Here is a 16,613-nt window from a genome sequence, read left to right as displayed (position 1 = left end):
AAAAAAAAAAAAAAAAAAAAGGAACCCATTTCACCCCTCCATTCGTTCCAAAAACCCATCCAGCTCAGCCTTAAATTTATTTAGGCTATCAACTTCCACAACAAAGGATGGAAGTCTGTTCCACCAACCAACTACCTGTTGGCTAAGGGCAAACTTCCGCACATCTATCTTTCCTCACTTTGAATTTATGCCCTCTCAGGTGATTATTCTGAGCAAGAGTCAAAATCCCATCAGCATTGAACATGCTCAAACCATTCAAGGCTTTATACACCTCAATCAGATAATCAGATCACCTCACAGGTGCCTAGTCTCTAGACACTAATTTGCAAAATTTAAGCCTTTCTTTCTAAGAACAATCCTTTGTTCCATTCACTAATCTTGTTTCGCTTTTCTGTACTCATTCCAACAGCTCTACATCCTCCTTAAAATGAGACCTCCAGACAGTACTCAAGGTGTGGCCTGACCATTGCCTTATACAAGGGGATAATCACCTCCTTATCCCTGCTAGAAAAATTCCTGTATATCATTGACAAGGCACTATGAGCTACTCTTGCAGACCGTCTACGCTGCTCTGAAAACTTCATATCTGCCTGCACAATTACCCCAGGTCCTTTTTGTTCTCTACCACTGTCAGTGTAGTGCCACAGAGTTGATATGTCACTCTGGGGTTACTGCTTCCCATATGTAGTACTTTACATTTGTCAATGTTAAACTTCATTTGCCACTTCTCAGCCCATCTGCTCAACTTTTCTAGATCCTGTTGCAGCAGCGTACTGTCATTGTGTCCTTAACTACCCTGCCAACTTTCGTATCATCTGCAAACTTGGACATTAAGCTTGATATACCATCATCAATATCATTTATAAATACAGAAAACAACAATGGACCCAACACTGAACCCTGAGGGACTCCACTAATAACATTAGTTCTCGATGAGCAATGTCCATTAATTACCACTCTCTGTCTTCTCCCACTCAACCGTCCCTTTATCCATAGCAGCAATTTGCCTCCAATTCCACACTGCTCCAATTTGTTCAGCAGTCTTCCATGTGCAACAGTATCAAAAGCCTTTCTAAAATCCAAATATATGATATCAAAGTTATTCCCTGCATCCAATTCCTTTGTGACCACATCATAGTATCCAATCAAATTGGTCAGGCAAGACTCCCTTAACAAAACCATGCTGTGTCCGTGCTATAACTGAAATCTTGTCTATATGATCCTGCTTCTTTAACCAGTACCTCTATTAATTTTCCTGGAATAGAAGTTAAACTAACAGGTCTATAATTACTTGTGTTGTCCTTTGATCCTCCTTTGTGAATTGGGGTCACATGTGCACAAAGATCCATCTCTAGTTGAGAATTACAGACCGATATCATTGACAAGCTGTTTGGGTAAAATCTTCAAAGGGATCGTGCATAAGACACTCACCTGGATTCTAAACTCCCAAAATCTTCTTTCAGATCACCAATATGACCATACAAACAGGTCCATTCTAGATTTACTTGTAAAAATTGAATCTGACATACGTAACACCTTCATCAGGAGGCAACATCCCATGATGGTAAACTTGGATGTTAAGAAAGCATTCGAGCTGAGAGGCTATCTTCCTGAAATCATTTAGAACTTTCTAAAGTTATGTACTTTTCAAGTCTGATATCAAAACATTCTATCAGCATCTCATATTCAAGAAGAGGGTGTCCCACAGGGTTCCATACTGAGTCCAAGCCTGTTTGCGATTAGGGTCAACAATATACTGGATCTTCCAAAAACTATTAAGTAAAAAGTATACATGTATGCAGATGACCTCAGTGTGCCAATCACAAAGTATGAACACTATCGAAAGACAGTTGCAAATTGCTCTAAACAGAATAGAATCCTGGACACGGATACCATCTCGCCGAACAGAAATCCACAACCACTCATTTCTATAAACTACGTTCGCTTCATCCTGATCCTGAGCTAAAGATAAAAAATGTGCCAGTTCTGCTTGCTAACACTGTCCGTTTTCTTGGTCTGATACTAGATAGAAAACTGAACTTTCAAGCACGTGTCATGTCACACGCTTCTTGATTAGACCGGGGTTCAAGCCCGTCACCACCAAATACGGAGGATGCGGAAAGGTCAGGGAATGACCACCGCATATCCCGGAGCAATATGGCCTTAGTTGCTAGCTCCTAAAAACTAAATAATAAACAATCAAGCACGTGTGGGTTATCTTCGAACCATCTACTTGAAGAAATTGAATATCCATCGGTGTGTGTATCATCCATGTCATGGGGTGCTGATTGGCATATGCTTATCGATCTTTATAGAGCTCTCATCAGGTCCAGTTTGGGCTAAAGTTCTCCAGTGTATGGCTCTCAGAGGAAGAGTACTTTAGAGCGATTAATACCATCCAGCACAGTGTGCTTCGAGTTTCTCTAGGTGCCTTCAGAACCTCCCCAATTCAGAGCCTTTACATTGAAGCCCACGAACCTCCCTTACATATTTGGAGGAAAACATTGCTCTTGATGTATGCTGCAAAAATCCAGTCTTCCCTCTCACCCTAGTTGGATATGTTTATACAATACTGAATGGGAGTCATTTTACAACAGTAAACCAAATGAAAACAGACCTGCTGCACTTAGACTTAAAGAACTGATTCAAACGTGGAACATAGAAATCGGCAATATACAGCCTGATCCATCGTTTACAAATATCCCTGCAATTTACAATGACTATTTTCAACAGTGGAGAAAGAACACCTTGTCTCCCTTCAATATCGCACAGTTACATGGAACTCACTCTGCTTCTAATTCACAGGCCTGTAAGATCTATACAGACGGTTCAAAAACTGAGACCCAAGTGGGTGCTGCAGCAAACTTCCCATCATTCATAACTTCTTTCTCTGTAGAATGCAGTATCTTCACTGCTGAGCTTTATTCTATAAAGTTGGCTCTGGATCACACTGAGCTTCTAATTACACCTGCCTTAATATACACTGACTCACTCAGTGCTGCCTCTGCCATAAGTGGTAATACCAACTCCTCTCACCCTGTAAAAAAACAAATTCATTCTAACTTGCTTGTGATGAGTCAAACCAAACTGTGACATTCTGCTGGATTTTAGGACATTGTGGAATAACAGGAAATGAAAGAGCAGATCTTGTAGCCAAACAACCAGATACTACTCTTTTTTTTTTGCAGACTTAGTATACCGATTATCATACAGTATACCGATTATATACCGTTTGATATACTTAGTATATCAAACTCAGTATACCGATTATAAAAATGTTCTCAGTAAAGCCTGTTACAATAGCTGGTCACTAATCTGGAGAGGTTATCCAGGAAACAAACTATACAAAATAAAACCAGAACCAAAGCTGTGGCTCTCCAGCTTCTGGGAAAGAAGACGAGAAGAAACCATTTTAGGAAGGCTAAGGATTGGGCATACTCATCTCACTCATGTGTATGTATCTATTAACTAATGACAGTGCTCTCCAATGTACATCATGTCAAGTACAACTGACCATTTGCCATTTGTTAGTGGACTGTCCCCACTTTCGTAACATCTGCACATACAGTCATCAATAAATTTATTGCAGATTCTGGGAGATGATCCTAATAAAAAAGAACTATTTACTTTCCTAAACCGGATAGGAATATATCATAAAATATAGTTATTTTTTTCATATTCACCATTAGAAAAACACAATATGGCCCTGGCAGCCTATATGTTTTAAAACTCCATAGCAACAACAACAACATCATCAGCTAAACTGATAACAGTAACTGAAGAAATAAGAATGCATCTGTTCAACGTTGTATACTGATGCAGAGCAGAAATGTGTACATAAAAAAAACTGGAAGTAAACAGAAAGAAAACTTTAATTTCAAGCAATATAAAATACTTTAATTTAACTGTCCACTACTTCGAGAAAGTCATCAATGAAAATGAAACTCATGTTTCTGAAAATCCATACAAACCATTTAAAAAAAAATAAATAAGAAAATATTAAAAATCAGTACTTTTCTAAATCAAGAATTAGAAAAGGGATAATGATTTACTGTAAAACAGTCAGTGGGTAGGAGTGCAGATACAGTACTTTCTTTCATGGGAGGAATGACACTGCACCCATATGAACTGTACAAAGCAACAGCAGTAACTAGCTATGCAACATATCAGAGTTGAAGAACAAATCTTGATCTTTTGTAATCACCACTGCTCGACATGTGCACTATCAAAAGTAATGACAAAAACTGAAGTACTGATTACAATAAATAGCTTTTTTTTCTATGTATTAGTATACGCCTGATCAAGAGTTCGGAAAAGTTAACATTACATGAATGATAATCCGGGATCACAATAAGTAGTGTGCACTGTATATTATGCTATAACTTTATAGGCATAACTAAATGTGTTATGCATGCATTGCCATAATGTTACTTATATGTACAAACTGTTTTGTAAATGCTGCTGAAATGCTGATAATCCATTCAATGCTACTGCTTGCATCATTTCTAGAAGCTACGAAGCATTTTTTCTGGCATATACTTTTATTTCATTTTAGAGAAATGAAAATTTTTATACTATAATCCTTCATTCCTGTATACTGGAGATTCTTAACCTGGTGCTTTTTAAAAAATAAATTTTTCTCGTGACTAATCCTAAAATTGGTACTTGCGAGCACCTTCGCTTAAGCTAAAAAATTTATATATATAAATATTTGTATTTAAAAAAGGTGCTTTCTATTTCTCAACTTTCTGCGATAATCTACAAAAATCCATGCCATTCTACGCTAGAAAATCCTTTCTTTTGTTAGTGATTGGAAGAAAAGTATATATTTTGCAACATTTTAATCTCAAAAATGGTCCAAGTTGGACTCTTTGATGGTATTCTTAAAGTTTTTTCTTATTTATTGTTAATTTGACATTTATTTAGTGAGAAAATTATTTTTACAAAATATATTGTTGAGAGTACGATCATTTTTGCCATAGTGAAAAAATGATCGTACAAAACAAAAAATTTAAAAAGTATGCATTTCAGTCCTCTTGGGAATATGATTATTTGGTAATAGATAATATTAGCGGAACTGGTGTAATTTGTTTATTATGTCAGGCATGTTTGGCTGGCTATTCGAATTTGAATTGTGAAAGACATTACCAAACATCCCATAGGAATTTTGTTGAAGCCTTTCCCAAATTTAGTGATATTAGAAAAGCTAAACTTCAAAAAGAAAAAAAGAAACTTGAAAGACAGTAAAATAATTTAAATTAGGTCAAGGTAATAGTAGGAAAGTGTTAGCAAATGAAGTTTCATTTATTTTATCAAATATAATTGCAAAGAATTCATTGCCTTACACTAGTGGTGAAATAATAAAAAATTGTGTAGTGTCATCATTAGAAGTGCTTGCTAGTGTCTTACTAGAAAAACAGAAAGCTACCTTGATTAGCTCCATCAAAAATATTTCTTTGAGTAATGATAGTTTCAAATCAAATTCATAAAATGACAGATGTGATTCAGTGAATTATTAGGTAAAATCGAAAGTTGCGTATTTTTTTCACTGGCACTTGATGAGTCAACTGATGTTTTGGGCATATCACAACTCATGTGCTTCATTTCTCTTTTGATTCAACGGCAGCTGTGAAGAAGCTTTTTTGGCTATTTTGCTGCTTACTGGTCATCATACAACTAGAAAGATGTATATGACACACCTATGAAATTCCTCACAGTGTGCAAAATTGATCTGAGTCAACTTGTATCAGTTGTTACTGATGGTGCGCCTTCCATGATAGGTAAAAACAAAGGCTTTATTGCTTTACCTTAATAAAAATGAAAGGATTCCTAATATTGTACATTGTCACTGTTTGATCATTTTCAGGCCTTGTGTTCACCAATGAAAGATCAAAAAGAAATTATAGAAAGTCATTGTTAAAGTCATCATTTTATTGCTAAATCCCTAAATAAGCAACTTCTAAAAATATTTTTGGAAGATCTTCAAGCACCACATTTTGATCTTATTACCCATACAGAAGTTTGTTGGCTTGGTCGTGGAAAGGCACTCTCCAGAATTTGGGAGGTGTTTGAAGAAATAAAAGCTTTTCTAATAGAAAGCAATAAAGAAAACCTTTTTAATGAAATTTTTTACTGAAGATTCAAGATGTCACTTTCATTCATGGTGGCGTCTCCGTAGCCAGGTGGGAAGGAGCAGTAGTGCGTAGCACACGCTTCTTGATTAGACCGGGGTTCGAGCCCGTCACCACCAAATACGGAGGATGCGGAAAGGTCAGGGAATGACCACCGCATATTCCAGAGCAATATGGCCTTAGTTGCTAATGCTCCGAAAAAAACCAAAAAAAAAACAAATCATTCATGGTTGACATCTTCAGCTATTTAAATGAGTTAAATTTGGGGCTACAGGGAAAAGATATATTTGTGGTAGTTTAATATGAGGAGATTATTGCATTTTAGAAAAGGCTTCAAGTGTTTCAGAATCAAGTTTTAAAAGGAAATTTGTTTCATTTTCCTGCTCTTAAAAAATGTCTGGAGGAAACTGCTGGGGAGTGTCCAACGTTTGTAATGAATATAATCAAAGACCTTAGTGACCAATTACAAGAAAGATTTGAATACTTGAAAGAGCACTTCCCAAAATTTGAATTAACGATAAATTACAGAAATTTTGAAATTGGTAACTTGGAACAAATTTTCAATCAAAATGAAGTAGCAGCCGAGTTCGAACTTGTTGATATGCAGTCGTCTTTAGCTCTAAAATGTCTTTTCCAACACAAAACTATTTTAAAATTGTGGGGTTCTTCCGACTGCAAAAAATTTCCTTTATTACAAAGAGAAGTGTTGAAAGTACTTTCTATGTTTGAATCAACGTACATGATCTGAAAGTGCTTTTTCATTAATGAACAATATCAAGAAAAAAAAAAAAAAGTACAAGATTGTTGACATCACATTTGTAAGAAAATTTGTGATTATCTCTTCATAATTGGAGAAATTAATTTCAAAGGTTTGGCCTCGTCTTTTTTTTTTATGTAAACCCCAAACACGAGAGGTATTAGAACCTATAGTACTTAGTACCGTGCTTGGGTTGGAGGTTGAGAAGACGAAAGAAGATATTTGTTGACATTGGACTTGAACTTCTGTAGACTGTCATTTTCAGGAAAGACATATGAAGGAAGGTTGTTCCAGAAAACTGCAGTTCAATGAATAAACGAGAAAGATGAAAAGTTGGTTCTGTGAGTTTGAAGTTGGACAGTAAATGGATGTTAGCGGCACGCTAACATCCATTTACTGTCCAACTTCAAACTTGACTGTTTTGAAAGAGAGAGCGGGAATTATAGAAGCCAATTCAGAAGAACAGTGCCCATGGAAATATCTGTAGAAGAGACATGCAGCAGAAACAATACATCTATAAGACAGCGAGTGGAGAGACTTTGTTAGAGATGAATCATTAATTAACCTAACTGTCCTCTTCTGAACGGAATCAAGAAGCCTGAGTGAAGTTTTGGGGGCACCACCCCAGATGTGTGAACAATATTCCATGGTAGGGAGGATTTGCGATTTGTACAGAGTGAACAGCTGTTTGGAAGAAAAGTAACGCCGAAAGCGAAAGGGAAAAACCAAGTTTTTTAGATGCAGAAGAAGAAGCAATATTTGTAATGTGCTTGTGCCAAGAGAGGTTAGAAGTCAGGGTGATCCCCAAAAGAGATATATCATTTTGCCTAGAAATCGGAGTGTCACCAAAGATAAGCATAGGAGCAGAAGAATCCTTTTTGTGAGATATAAGACAAGATTGAGTTTTAGAAGGATTGAAATCAACCAAGTTGTCTTTGCCCCACTGGAGAATTACCTGGAGATCGGCATTTAAGGAATTGGTAGCAGATTTTTGAGAAGTTGAAGCTAATTGAGCAGGACAAGGTTTCTCAAAATGGAAAGTGGAATGCAATGTGCTATCATCGGCAAAACTATGGATAGGATTCCCAGTCAGTGGAAGAAGGTCATTAATATACAAGGGGAAAAAGCTGAACCTTGGGGGACACTGGCATTAGTGAAGAAGTTAGAAGACAGAGAGCCATCTACCATCACCCTCAGTGAGCGATCAGAGAGAAAACTGTATAACCAATTACAAAAAACAGTTGACAAACCATAAGATGGAAGCTTGTTTAGAAGACCTTTATGCCAAACATGATCGAAAGCCTTTGAGATGTCAAGAGCAACTGTTTGTGTTTCACCGAACTTTTCCATTGAATTAGTCCATAAATGGGTAACATAAGCTAGAATATCACCAGTGGATCGACACTGACGGAATCCATATTGGCGATTCTTGATCAGATGGAAGGTTTCTAGGTAGTTTAAGAGTGGGCTGTTAATTGATTTCTCCATTACTTTAGAAAGAGTAGAATTAATTGCAATGGGATGATAATTGGATGGGAGGGATTTGTCACCCTTTTTAGGAACTGGCTGGATATGAGCAAATTTCCAAGCAGAAGGAAAAACACCTTTGGAATAAGAAAGTGAAAAAAGGCGGCAAAGAATAGGAGTAAGTTCAGGAGCACAGGTTTTGGGAACAAGTGGAGAATTACCATCGGGACCTGGAGCTTTGTTAGCATCAACATTCGTCAAAATCCTTCTGACATCCTTTTGACTGAAGGCCACAGGAGGCATTGAATGGAGCGTGTTGGGAATGGTGGGAGGTGGTTTTACCAAGATCATTAATACATGAGTTGGAATAAAAATGGGATGCTAGCAGGTCAGCTTTATCCTTGGCTGAAGTGACAACAGAACCATCTGGTTTGGACAGAGGTGGGAGCAGAGATGGGCAAAAGTTGCGGCCAATAGCTTTGGCAAGAGACCAGAATGCTTGGCTACCATTAGGACAAGAAGCAAGTTTTCGACTCTTAGGCTGTTCAAACTCTAGTTTGGACTGATTAATAATTGCTTTACAATGTTGCGAGCTTTGGTGTAGGCAGAAAATGAAACTGAAGAATTAGAAACAAGCCAATTACGATATGCAACGTTCTTCTCTTGAACAGCCTTAGCACATTTATTGGAAAACCAAGGTTTAGATAAAGGTTGAGATTTTAAAGTGGAGTGTGGGATAAAGGATTCCATTCCTGCAAGAATAATTTCACTGACGCGATGTGAGCAAACGTTGACATCAGAAATTTTGAAACAGTAATCCGACCAAGGAAAAGAAGAAAAGAAATCTTGCAGGTCATCCCATTTTGCATTCTTGTAATGCCAAACAATACAAGGTTGGGAATAGCCTTGAGATAAAGGCTCCATTGGAGAAGAAACAATCACCAAGTTGTGATCTCAGGTGTCTAAAGGACCTCTCACTTCAACCATGTACTTAGAAGGGTTGTTTGTGAGAAAAAGATCAAGCTTGTTGGCTGTATGGTTAGGATTGTCCAGTATTCTTGTAGGTAAATGAACAATCTGTGCAAGGTCATTATTAATTGCAAAAGCCTCGGCATCTTGACCAGCTGGGTCGGTGTGACTAGAAAACGGAAGCCAGCTGGAGTTGTGAACATTAAAATCACCAAGGAAAATTACCACACTGTTAAGAAAATTAGACTGGAGAAAGTCAAGTTGCAAAGAGAGAAAGTCAAAGAGCTCTAGGTGATTAGTGGAGTTGGGAGAACAGTAGAAACAACAGATGAATTTGACACAATGAGGTAGAGATTTTAAGCCAGAGAATATCGAAAAGAGGAGATTCCAAATTACCAAGTCTCTGACAGGGAATATCGGAACAGACATATGCACAAGTACCACCTTTGAGGCGAAAGGAATCATACAGCGAATAATTTGGGCAACTGAGATGAGCAGTAGTTGAATCAACCGATAACTGAGATTCTGTCAGAAAAAGTACATGGAGTTTGGCAGACTGCAAGTGGAAATGGACATCAGTGAGATTAGAATTGAGACCACGTATATTTGTGAAATGAATTAGGAAGTGTTTGGGAGGTTTAGATCTTTTCGCAGATAAGCTTACTCTATTAGTTTGACAATTCATGGTGTATTCAATAGTAAGAAAAAGGAGGTGGGACATGCCGTATGAAGTAATGAAATATTGGAATGTGGCATACACATGGTAAGAATATACCCAGATCCTTGACATAACGTGGCCTCGACAATGTGCCACCCGCTATACACACTACTGGGACTCCCTCCAGTCACTATCTGGCAGAGTAGAGGTAACAAGATTATACACTAGCTGATCTGGAAGCCTGCTAGAGAGTTACCAATAGGTTCGGTCCGGTGTACTAACTAGCGGCCAGCTTGCAAACACCGTTTTAAAGCTATACCCTCGAAATGTAAGGAAGATTGAATTTCACCATGATGTCCATCATAACCTCAAAAGTCATCAGTCATACTGCATGATGGAAGAGATGGGGAAGGGTTGACCGGAACTTAGCTCTGGAAACTAAACATGGGTTCCACCACGTCAAATCTCCAATAAGCAAAGTGGTGGTGGTACTGGTTGATGAGAGTCATCTACCACCCTTCTGTTCAAAGTTAAGGTTCATACTGATAAGGTAATAAATATTAGCACCCAAAATTTTTAATTGAGAAATATAATTCTGGTATGCATAATTAATTCTGGTATGCTAAAAATTACTTAAAAATGCAATTTTAATCTTTAAGCAAAAAAATTTTGATCATTTAAAGCAAAAGGTTAAGAAGCCATGCTGTATACAATTCAAGTGGAAAGCTGAAAAGGAATAAACAAAATTTGGTAATGTAAATTGCAAAATTCCTATGAATATAAAATGTTATTCAAGGTAGAGTATTTATCATTAATCTCAAAAACAGTGACTGCTATTTGTTTAAATTCAACCCAAAAATCATACAATTATTAGGATTAGGAAGTAAATTTTAGATGATTTAACACTTTATATTAAAATCTTGTTAGAAATATGAATGAAAAATGATTTTATTTAAGACTGCCTTTTACTGTTTTTGATAATCCAGTTATATATATAATAAGTATGTTGTTTTTTATCAGATCCAGAATCAGTTGAAGAAATAAGTGCTCCTGTAATCACTGATACTGAAATAACATTAACTTGGAAAGCACCACTTGGAGAGAAAGATGGTTACGAAATTCAATATCAGAATAATCATGGATATCTAGTCAAAAATTTAACTTCCAGGGAAAGAATTAAATATTCCAGACTGAAACCGTATCACAATTATACTTTTCTTATTGCTGTAGTCAGTGGCTATGACACAGTCACAATTCTCCATAGTCATCCATTTTCTAAAACCATTCAGACCTTGGAATCAGGTATGTTTTGATACAATGTAGCAATTAAATTGCCATACTACTTCTATCTTTATACCACTCACTTATGTTTGTTTTTAGTCCACCTAAAGAGCAGTTAAGTAAAATTTGTAATGTCAAGTTTTGTGTTTTTAAATGGGTTTTAATTTAACATACATTAATTTATTCACAAGACTTAAATAGATGTAGAGTTTAAATTAGACAAACATATCTCCAAGCAAATTCAACTTTTTTATTCACAAGACTCAAATAGATGTAGAGTTTAAATTAGACAAACTTATATCTCCAAGCAAATTCAACTTTTTTCTGTTTTCTTGTGAAAGAAAATGTTACTTTATGCAGCTTGTATGGCTATTGTATGCTCATTGCCAAGATGAAATGAATTTAGCTTAGAAATGGATTTTTGCATCAACTTTCAGAAAACCAGTGCAATATCAAAATTATTGGTTGGCACGTGCACAGGAGGATTTTGTGATCTCATTACTTATAGACAGAGTATTCTTCCATTGCATTAACTAGAGAGAAGTATAAGAGGAGTTGTAGGTGGTAAAACAACTCTTGAATCATGATTATCCATCAAATATTGTTGATACATTAGACTTATACATTAGACAAATACATTAGACTTGCTGTTGTAGCATCTCGATCTCATTCAGACAGAGAAGGAACCTTCAGTCACTATAATTATATAATGAAATATAAGACTTTTACATTATATAATGATGGTTAAACTATCCAAAATTACTGTTCTAATAAAGAACTTGGCTCAGAACTTTTAAAGAAATATTTCATTATCTCTTCCCAGAAATTTTCATTATTAAAATAGTGAAGGAAAAAGGACATGAAAACGAAGAAAATTTAAAAGAAAACTTAGTGAAACTTAATAACTCTCCTCGTGTATCTCCATATTGACAAATTTGACAAATGTATCATTGACAAATGTAAAGTACTACATATGGGAAACAGTAACCCCAGATCAACGTATTAACTCTGTGGTACTACGCTGACAGTGGTAGAGAATGAAAAGGACCTGGAGGTAATTGTGCAGGCAGATATGAAGTTCTCTGAGCAGTGCAGACGAGCTGCAAGAGTAGCTCATGGTGTCTTGTCAATGATATACAGGAATTTTTCTAGCAGGGATAGGGATGTGATTATTCCCTTGTATAAGGCATTGGTCAGGCCACACCTTGAGTACTGTATACAGGTCTGGAGGCCTCATTTCAAGAAGGATGTAGAGCTGCTGGAACGAGTACAGAGAAGGGCAACAAGATTAGTGAATGGAACAAAGGGGTGCTCTTACGAAGAAAGGCTTAAGTTTTGCAAATTACAGAGTCTGGAGACTAGGCATCGGCGAGGTGATCTGATAGAGGTGTATAAGGCTTTGAATGGCTTGAGCATGCTCAATGCCGATGGGATTCTTCCTTTGATCAGAATAATCACCTGAGAGGGCATAAATTCAAATTGAGGAAGGACGGATGTCGGATAGATGTGCGGAAATTTGCCTTTAGCCAGCGGGCAGTTGGTTTGTGGAATAGACTTCCATCACTTGTTGTTGAAGTTGATAGCCTAAACAAATTTAAGGCTCAGCTGGACAGGTATTTTGAACGAACGGAAGGGTGAAATGGGAGTAGTGGTTGCGTTTTTTTTTTTTTTTTTTTTTTGGGCTGATGCTGAAAAAGCTTGCTTTCTTGCATCATATGCCTCTACTAATGCTAATGCTAATATTTTTCAAGCATTCATATCCCATTCGGAAGTAGGAACATCCTGAAAGAATATATACAGAAAATTTATCTCTCGAATTCCAACAGAACTGCAGAAGTGTACTTCACTTTTTCTGGCTCTCTCATGCATATCTGGGTTTTCTTATATGCCACACCTTGGAAGCATCCAAGGCTGTGTTAGTGGCAAAAAATAAAAATATAAAAAAAGGATAACTTAGGCAAAAAAAGTCTTACCCTGATTTCAAACTTTTCACATTCACTAACTCAGTTTTTAAATCACACCCATTCTGCCCAACTTCTGTATCTCTCCAGCTTCTTACATTGACATTGTCTTCATTTCCAATAGCCATTCCAAGGGTAGGAAAAGTGTGAGCCTCTGTATTAAGACACTGTCAAAGTTCTGTATTACAAGCATTCCCTGTTAGGTGTCATTACTGCAGTGATCACTGTAATTATTATGGGGGGGGGGGAAATGTACTTTTGTTATAATAATTACTTTTTTATTTCCTTGAAATATTTGAAAATAACTTAAAAGTTGTAAAATATACTTATGCATTTATCTCCATCTCTTGTACACAGCTCATTTGAAAAGTATAAGAAAAAATTTCTTAAAAAAATAGCAAAATGATCAGAAATTTATTATGAAAGTTATTCAGAATAATTCCTGTGGGACTATACGTTTATTACATCTCACTTTTAATCATTGAAAGCATTCTTTAGATGTTTTTAATGGTGTGAAATCATTTTTCTTTCATCTTCATTTTTAGCTTTGGAAAGAGAAAGAAGTCAGCCAGAGCTAAATCTAGTGTGTGTGTGGTGGGGGGGGGGGGGGAGAATTATCTCAGTAACATCTTCCTTCAAAATAAATCTTCAAGCTGCTAATACAGAATGCACAGGTGCATTGTCATGCAGCTAAAACTATGATTACATGAAAGTCTGGTGTGACACATTGAATTCTTTGTCGTATTCTTTGTCAGTAGTCATATTTAGAATTGGAACAATTGTTACCAAGAATTGGACAAGGTCAGACCATACTTTCGCATGCGTGCATGCTTGTTTCAAGAAAACAAAAGTCAAATTGCAAGTTAAATAAAGGAGAAATCCAGTTTCGCTCTGACTCTAACTTACCACATAGACAACAGTCTGTCTGGTAAGTTAGAGACAGCAATCTCTGTATTGATTGTTGTTCTACTGTAAGACAAAAATTATAAATACAGAGGACAGAGAGCAGCAGCTATTTGCAGAGAGCAATTAAATAATGAATTACAGGTTCCAACAATTGACTGTGCCCTTAAATCTAAATTAAGATTTAAGTATTTATTAAAGTTTGATAAAATGATATATATGCTAAACAACCGTTGTGTTGTGACTGATCCCTACATATGCAGGTCTGAATATTAATTACTTGAAGAATACACAATTTCCTTCAAGCAGTTGATATATTCAACAGCAGTTATATAATTCAGACATGAATTCATCTTAAATTAAAGGAACTTTAGCTTACTTTCATGAAATTCAGTTTTACAAATGACCTTTAAGATTCAGACTATTGTAGTAAATTCACTAATGCTTATCTATTAATTCAACAAAATTACTATGGTGGCCACCAGCAAATTTCTAAACTTAAAATGAATAAGAATAACAAAATTACTTCAGGAAATACACTTAAGTGGTGTTTTTATAGATTCTACATCATTGTGTTTCACGAGATGCGATGGAAATGTTTCGGGACGTCATATATATTTGGGAAATTACGAGGTTTACCAGCTATTTGAATAGACTACCTTTGAAGTAGTATCCTTGACACTGTATATATTGGTTCTGACACCTCAGCTTCTGGAAGAATTCTTGATCGGCTCCTTTTGAAATTGTTAATTTCTATGTCATGTGCTGAATAATTTTCTCAGTTTTTGCAAATCTGTGACCTTTCAAGAGGGCTTTAAACTTTTGGGCTGTGGCGAATCGCAGGTAGCTAAATCTGGTGGGTGGTGGATGGATGGCTATAAAGAGAAGAAGAGAAAGGCTTGAGAAGAACATGGAGAAGTAGTTGAATGTATGTGTGGAGCTGCCCTTGACAAAACATCAATAATAAATAATGAGAAAATTCAAATAATTGTAATAACAAAAACAGGTAACTGATTTAATGTTAAATCAGTTTTATTAAACTTGGATTAACAGTTCATTAGCATTGAATTACAGTCAGTTCCTTGAATATGATTTCTTTCTCAACACTCACAGCAATTAAGAGTAAGCACTTTTATTGTAAATGAAAACAAGAACTGGTTTCTTTTGCATGATAATGCACATACATATTTCCCATTAATTGTTCAAATATTCACAGAAAGAGGATTACTGAGGTCAATCACTCCTCCATTCATCAGATTTGGCACTGGCCAACTTCTTTCTTTTTTAAAAGTTAAAAATGAAGATGAAGCTGAAAGGATTTCCTACTATCCAAAACATCTAAAGAATGTAACCATCCCAAGGAGATAACTTAGGAGTCTTTTCAAGGATGCTTTCAATGATTAAAAGAAAGGTGTAGCAAGTGTATCGAGTCTCATGGGGACTAGTTTGAATGATTATCACAATAAATTCTTTTTCCTGAACAAATGTTTTTTTTAGAAATTTTCCTTGTTACTTTTCACATGCACTGTGTACTGAAATCATGGGATACCTACCTAGTAACAGGTACGCCCACCTTTTGCCTGGATAAGGGCAGTCACATGACAAGGCATTAAGTCCACTAGTTCACGAAAGTGTTCCACGGGTATTTCCATCCATGCTTGCTGCATCGCTTTCCATAATTCCATCAGGTGGAGGATCCAAAGCTTGAATGGACCTTTCCACAGCATCCCAAAGATGCTCCACATGGTTAAAAATAGCAATTACCAAAGGTATATGATATATCTTCAGTGAACGGGGAGGCCATTCCATGGTGGCAAAATCTGCAGAATGCTCTTCGAACCATGTTCTAGTCACCATGGCTCTGTGGGGAGGCACATTGTCCTGCCGAAAGAGTCCATTGCCCTGTGGGTGCATGATGACCATAATGGGATGCAGATAGTCTGCAAGGAGGGGCACGTAAGCTGGACCATTCAGAGATGCATCTAGATGTACCAGAGGTCCAGTTGTGTACCAGTTGAACATGCCCCAGACCATTACGGGTGCATAGCTTTCTGCGGTTTCTGCTAGATATGCACCCTCCCATAGAGTTAAATTCAGCACAATTTCTCACGCGTGCCAGTGTTGTTGGGCCAGATGACATTCACTAGGAAATGATAAAACACCTCTCACCACAATCTAAGGATCACCTTTTAATTTTATTTAATAGAATTTTTCTTAATAAACAATTTCCGGACTCCTGCCGGAAAGCAATCGCTCTTGCCTTCCCAAAACCAGGAAAGGATCCTAGAAATCCAAGTAACTATCGTCCTATTGCTCTGACAAGCTGTTTATGCAAGGTCCTGGAAAGAATGGTTAATTCTCGCCTTATATGGTATTTAGAAACAAATGGTCTGCTTTCCAGGGCACAGTGCGGCTTCCAAAGAACCAGACCCACTTTGGATCACTTAATCCGACTTGAAACTTACATTCGTGACGCTTTTATTAAA

The 16,613-nt window shown here is 36.7% G+C and overlaps 1 protein-coding gene across 1 annotated transcript in view; it reads left to right on the top strand.

The window, feature by feature from the left end:
• Positions 1 to 16,613, top strand: part of LOC150089197 (tyrosine-protein phosphatase 10D-like) — a 315,903-nt gene that overhangs the window by 193,753 nt on the left and 105,537 nt on the right. Inside the window, exon 14 of the mRNA XM_090389780.1 lies at positions 11,003 to 11,284. Within this exon, the coding sequence (XP_090245906.1) occupies positions 11,003 to 11,284 (282 nt within the window). The remainder of the gene's footprint in view (positions 1 to 11,002; positions 11,285 to 16,613) is intronic.

Source organism: Mastigoproctus giganteus, chromosome 2, assembly GCF_048544385.1.
Source record: "Mastigoproctus giganteus isolate SK-2022 chromosome 2, ASM4854438v1, whole genome shotgun sequence".
In the NCBI taxonomy this organism is placed as follows: Eukaryota; Metazoa; Arthropoda; class Arachnida; order Uropygi; family Thelyphonidae; genus Mastigoproctus; species Mastigoproctus giganteus.
This window is presented reverse-complemented; position numbering and strand designations above follow the sequence as displayed.